The sequence below is a fragment of the Rhinolophus hipposideros genome (assembly GCF_964194185.1).
Source record: "Rhinolophus hipposideros genome assembly, chromosome: 8".
Taxonomy (NCBI): Eukaryota; Metazoa; Chordata; class Mammalia; order Chiroptera; family Rhinolophidae; genus Rhinolophus; species Rhinolophus hipposideros.
In genome coordinates this window covers 74126027-74132530 of record NC_138054.1, presented here as the reverse complement: position 1 = coordinate 74132530, position 6504 = coordinate 74126027, and the positions used below count along the sequence as shown (strand labels likewise).

The window sequence follows — 6504 nt, the reverse complement described above, 5'->3', positions numbered from 1 at the left end:
GATAAAAGGGAGATGAGGATCTTCCAAAGACTGAAAAACAATCAAGTCATTTCCAAACTTCAACTACCTGAAGCAGACAGAGGTGGGTGGGGAGGTTCCTGTTATTGTTTCAGCTTTAGCCAAAGATGAAAACTTGGATTCCAGCCCTTTTAGAGCACAGAGCACTTCCCCGAGTTCATGGAGGTCCTGTGGTTGATCCAGTAGAAGTGAGGCACAGCTTGGTAATGGAAGGCTCGTCCACTGGAAAATATCGCCCCCCCAGAGACACATCATTCCCCACAGGCGTCCTGGCTCAGCACCAACCTCCAGTATTGCTTACTGAGAAGAAAGATCAACATTCACCTAATTATTATGGAATTAATCCTGATTCCAGCTAGAGCCAAGTCAAAATTTAAATTCCAGTTGGATGCTATGGATCGGAGTGTCATTTGCCGAGTTTCACAGAACCGACAGAAAAAATGAGAACAACAGACACGGCAATTTGGCCACGCTCCCCTTCCGTGAAGGAATCATATGGTGAGTGCATTGATACGTTCTATTCCAACAAACTATTCAGGACAACAACAAAAAGATGTAGTCTGGTAAGGGGTTAACAGACCACATGCGAAGAGTCTAAATAGATCCTATTGATCGATCTAATCTTCATCCTATTGAAGATCCTGTTGAATTCTGGTGACAAAGATTTAAATTCCAGAAGGCATCACATTTTGGGATTTTCCTCCGCAGAATAAATATGCAGCAGCCTTTTCTCCATCTTTAAAGAGTAGAGGGTTTCTCCAATTAAGGACCCTCCAGTCCATTCTTCACATTGTCACCAGTGAACTCCCCACTAGGCAAACCTGGCTCGGCACACCCACGGAGAAAACCCTTGCTTCCCACTGTCTCCTCTGCTTACACCCTGCATTCCAGCCACGCAGCACTGTCTCTCATCACTCAGCAGGCCGTGCTCAATCATCTCCAGGCCTTGGCACGTGCTCTTCTCTCTGCCCACATCCATCCCTGTCGAGACAGTTCGGTCCCTTGGCTCCGTGCTCCCCTGGTGCCTGGTACGGCCCCATCATCCCACTTTATTGTAATTGCTTGTTGAACTGTCTGCTCTCCCCATAGACAATGTGGGGGCAGAAACCATCTCTGGCTAGTTTGCCTCTGAATCCCCAGAGCCTAGTACAGTTCCCAGCACGAAAGAAAGAGGAAATGGACTCATCACATTAGACTTTGCCAATCTGAATGATCTGTGTGTTGCCTTAAAAGCCTGGAATACACTAAGAAATGAAGACAGAAGACTAACAGGGCAGGAATGTGAGAGAAAGAAGTGAAAGAAGTGGAAGGCCTACACCCCTCCTTCCTTTCTCTTCAGCTTGCCCAGTCCCTGAACTTATGAGCAAACTCCCTGGATTTTTTTGCTGACCACAGTAATAGAAGAGACTATAAAATTCAGCTTTCCATCTGGTTCTTCATGGTCCAAGAAAATACAGCAATTTCAAACTCCAGGGAGACAAGCACTCAAATCATGAAAGCTTAAACCTAGCCTGTCATAAAACCCCCTAAGAGTCGTGTGAATTTGACTCAGGAACAAAGTGAAGAAAGCATCACTTACTCTGTAAGGATCAGTGCCTGGGTGGCCCTCAAAGGGGATGAGTTTGATGTTTCCTCATAGCGCTCTCCCCCTCTGGCCTTCAAAGACAACCTGCTCGATTTAACAACTGGTCCTTGCTGCTCTTTCTACTCATGCCAACATGCTCCTTGTCATGAGGCTCATCATCCGTCAGCACTTCACAGAAAATGGGCTGAAACAGGAAGCTGGCCCTTTAACATCTGTCCTCATCTACTGCCAAAAACTGGCTGTTACTTCAATGCAAAAATGGTGTGCTTGCTTTGTAATATTTTATGTTAGAACCAGAGTTCACTGAGAATTTCTGGTGAGAGGTAAAGGAAGTTTGACTCCTTCTTTGTCTGCACGTAAAAACATCACATGAGACACTCAGGCATGCTCAGGAGTCAGCCTGATTTCATTCCCCTGGCCACAGCACACCTCTGCTCCTGGCAGGAAAAAACAAAACAAAACAGGGCAGAGGTTCTGAAAAGCCACCAATAGGCTGATCTCCTGGTCTGGGGGGCCCAACTGGAGGAGGGAATTTTCAGAACTGTGCTGGAAATACCAGCTCTGGAGAGATTTGACAGCCAGTTTGAAGGCTTCAGGCGTTTTGGATAAGTGTCCAGACCCCGAGCACATTTTTGAGCCTGCTCTGTGATCCCTCTGAAGTTTATCCAACTTGAAGAACCTTCTAGAAAACTGGGGCCAGTTAAAAGACTTTCTTTGGAAGTCCCTCTGGTTGTGCCCTGTTGCTTTCTCACAGGGCAGTCAGCCCATCAGGACAAGAAATCTGAAAAGCAGAGAAAGAAGGAGCTTGAGACAGAATGTTTCTATAATCAACTGGCTCCCCCCTTTTTTTCTTCCTAGCCTTTTTACATATGGAGGAGACAGGAGACAGATCACCTGACTGCCAGTAGACTTTGAGGACCATACACTTAGATCTGATTGTAGCTCGCCATGACCCCTTTGCACTCTTCCTTCTGCAGACGTAGGCTAAAATGTACGGGAAAAACACCGCACATGTTAGATTAACAAAGAATACCAAAAGATGCCATTTGCAGTCCAGGAGAGCTGGTGACAGGGCCATGCATCAGTACAGGCAGCAGGTTCCGTCTCATTTCCTGGAGAAGCATTCCCTGGTCGCCTAGGCCAGGGGCTGGAACCTATCTTTCCTTCTGTTTCACAGGCTTTCTAATCACAGAATTATTGGAGCAGCAAGAAGAGACGGCATGCTTGGAGGTGCTGCCAGGCAGATCAACACGCTTCAGCACTGGGCGGCATTTCCCAAGGTGCAACTTGAATTGCCTTTGGGTCACACTCAAGAAATGAAAAGGGTGGGTGGGGTACCAAACACTGCTTTCTTTAGGGAAGCAACTAGGGAGGGGCCTTTATGAGCTGAAAGTGGGGCCTTCAAAACTGCTTTTGGCTCACTCGTGGGGACAGGCTGAGTGATGTCCCTTCTCTGACTCTGACAAGAGCCATGAAGGGTAGGACACAAGGTCCAGAGGATCAAAGGATGACTCAGAAGCATCTGGAGAGGTGAGGTGAGCTAAGCTGGGGGCACCCTATACAGCAGCACACCAAAACTCCACTGGTTGACCACAGACAATGAGGGAAATGCCCTTTTTGACCCTGGGACCAAATGACAAAGGAGGATGACAGGGAGATCAGCTGTAGCACCAGAGAAATCCCACTGGAAGTGGGATTGCAGATAGTTTTGTTTTTTTATTTATTGATAAAAAAATATTAATAGCAATTAAAAAACCAAACATTCACAACCCATCACAGAGTCCTGTACGTTTTAGCCATTTGTTTCCAATGGAGTCCTTCATCTAACGGAGATGGTGATTTCAGCCAAAAGGCCCCTTCATGTTTTTCATAGGTGGGTACTGCTGCTCCATTGGCATGGCCCCAAAGCAGTCAGAGGGGTTACAGTGGCCAGTCTTGCCCGGCTGGCCCATGGGGCCCGGGGGACCAGGGATGCCAGGAATGCCTTGTTGGCCCATCGGCCCAGTCGCACCCATCTTGCCATACCCTGGAGGACCTTGAGGGCCTAGGGAGGGGAGAGTCAGAAAAGCAGAATCAGGAGACCCAGATCAAGAGAAAAGCAGAAATAATGGTCATGGTAAAGAATACATTTGCTGAATACTCTGCAGGTAGCATGTTCTCGTGAAGACCTGATCTGATCCTCTCATTAATTTAACAATAACAACACCACTGGCTAGTTTTATTGAGAGCTTCCACGTGTCAGGCACAGGGCTAAGTGCTTTTCATGCATTATTTATTGAATCTTCACAACAATTCCGTGAAAAAGGAACTATTAGCTCATCTTGTAGATGACACAGGCTCAGAGAGTTTGCACATGTGGGAAAAGCGGGTCTCAGAGCCAGGTCATCCGGTTGTGGTCATTCTCTTTTAGGCCATTGCTGCCTGGCTTAAGTGACCTCATCAAGGTCATACAAATACAGAGTAGGACTTGGACTCCCATTCCCTGGCCCAACCACATCTGGCCCAAGTCTTCCACTGCGTCATGCCAGCCCAGGTTAGGACTGGAAGACAGGCACTGGGCCTTCCTTCCCTTTCCCCACATGCCCTAGTAGTCTTGCACACAGCCGCTTTACTATAAATGTCAGCTGACAGGCCTATAATTATCTGAGGTTCCACACAACTGTGTTATAGAAGGAGCATAAAGAAAGATCCAACTGCTTTAGATTCATGGTGTCAAATGTTGGGTTTTCCTACCAGGGGGGCCAGGGAGACCATTTTCTCCTGCGATGCCAACACCAATGTCCCCCTTTTCACCTTTGGTACCGGGCAATCCTGGGACAAAAGAAAGAAAAGAAGAAGTCCTATCTCTGAGCAGAAAAATGACACACCCAGTCAGATTATTTGAAACACACAAACACGCAAATATATTCACCACAGAAACAACACTCGTGTGCCCCAAAGAGCCACATGTGCACCTCGGGAGCTGGAGGGCAGAGCTACCTCTCATTCCCGGCAGGCCTTGCCGTCCTTCTCTGCCAATCTGACCAGGGAGCCCGGGCGATCCTGGAGCACCTGGCCGGCCGGGAGCACCGTCCTTCCCTGGGGGGCCTGGTCGTCCCGGAGCTGCCGCCACCTCCATGGGGAACTGAATCCTGGAGGTGTAGTAAGCCATCCTTTCTGTAAGAAAGGACAGGGACAGGTCACAGGGCACCCCAGGGACTCAGAATGACTGCAGATGCTGCAGACAGGCCGCCAACACTGAGTCCGAAGCTGCCTTTTCTCACAGAGCAAGGAACATGGGGATCGATCTAAGTGGTCTCCCGTGCCCTGGCCCCCACATGGCTTTCCACGGTGATCCTTCTGAAGTACAGATTTGATTCCAGCATATCTCTTCTCCAGCACCCTTCATTATAGTTCACCGCTGGCTTCAGATGAAAGTCCAGACTCCTTGCCTGGCATTCAAGGTCTGCTTCCCATTCACAATGTCCAGCCCCATGAGGACAGCGTCCATGTTTTCCCCAGTCCCTCACATATCAATGCTGGATGAGCAAATGAACGCGAAAAACTGCTTAACATGAAACCACACCAGCCATTTTGCAGTTGCTGCTTGCCCCTCTATTTAGAGCTCACTTCATGCAGACTCGTTTGATGTCAATTTTCTTGTCTGTCTCCTTTGCTCCATTGGGGGTTTGGGGAGGGCAGGAGGGAATCATTTTATCTCTGAATAGAGCAGATGACAAGGAAGGTCTGAAGTCTAACTGAACATACGCCTGTAAGTGGAGGGTGGGGAAGGTGAGCAAGGGGTAGGATATTGAGCTTTAAGAAAAAGGAGACCAGGGCAGGGCAGAGTAGAGAAGCAGCTGGGAAGGGCAAGCAGCACCCACTGCCACCCAGCGGCTGCCAATTACCGTCAAACATTTTAATGATCTCCTGTCTGATGAATCTCTTGATTTCATCATAATTCACCATGTCTCCCTGAGGAAAGAGAAGAAAACCTGTCTCAATTATACTTCCAAGCCTGGTGCTCTCCCCTACGAATAGATTTTATGGAAATAAAGGATGGGGAGGGAAGCAAAGGTCCCAGGAGCCGCCCACAGATACTTAATCCTAACCTCCTTGAAAGGTACAAGATATTTGTGCATAAGTGCATTTTTCTGGAGAGGGTCCCCAACCCTCCACGCCACCCCACCCCCACTCTCCCACATACAGTGAAGAGCTCTTTCCTGGGAGCCAGGCTCTTTAATACAGAATGCCAGCAGGAGCTTCTAAAATGGTCCGTGCTGGCCCCGCATGCCTAGGCAGTATTGGTGGCTGCCAGCCTCGCCTTACCATGGAGCCAGGCATCCCAGGCAATCCGGGGCTCCCCACAGGCCCTGGAGATCCAGGGTGACCTCTCTCTCCTGCGGGACCTGGTGGCCCAACAGGGCCCATGGAGCCACTCTTGCCAGGCCCACCAGGCATGCCAGCTCTTCCCTTTTCTCCTGCCTGGCCCTTCTGTCCTGAAGGTCCTGGATCACCCTACAAGGACAGGAAGCCACAGTCCAGCACTGCCAAGAACTATTAAGTCTACCTTGTGATATCTCAGCATCTGCCCCTCTCTCCATCCCCCACCCAGGACCCCAACATCTCCCTCTGGACTGTGACCTCAGCATCCTGACTGGTTGCCCTACTTCACTGCCCCCAGGACAGCCCTCGAAGACAGTTCTCGTGGTGGTACTCCCTGCTTGGAAATTCTGACAGCTCCCAACTGCCCTCTGAATAAAGGCCTAATTCTTTGGCCAGGCATCCAAGACCATTCATGATGTGGTTCTGATCACATCTTCTCCAGACTCACCTCCCTGCCCTTAGACCTCCCTCCAGACCTCCCTGGCTATAATTCTCTGATTTGGCCATACTGTCTTAGTCCTCCTGTCTGAATGCCC

General features: G+C 49.2%; 1 protein-coding gene across 4 annotated transcripts in view; it reads right to left on the bottom strand.

The window, feature by feature from the left end:
- Positions 1-3261: 3261 nt before the first annotated feature.
- Positions 3262-6504, bottom strand: part of COL16A1 (collagen type XVI alpha 1 chain) — a 50317-nt gene continuing 47074 nt past the window's right edge. For all 4 annotated transcript variants that reach the window (XM_081055294.1, XM_081055296.1, XM_081055295.1 and 1 more), the window contains 5 exons: positions 5912-6100; positions 5491-5557; positions 4583-4759; positions 4337-4414; positions 3262-3647 (listed from right to left, as the gene is read on the bottom strand). In XM_081055294.1, the coding sequence (XP_080911420.1) occupies positions 3445-3647; positions 4337-4414; positions 4583-4759; positions 5491-5557; positions 5912-6100 (714 nt within the window). In that variant the 3' untranslated portion in view covers positions 3262-3444. The remainder of the gene's footprint in view (positions 3648-4336; positions 4415-4582; positions 4760-5490; positions 5558-5911; positions 6101-6504) is intronic.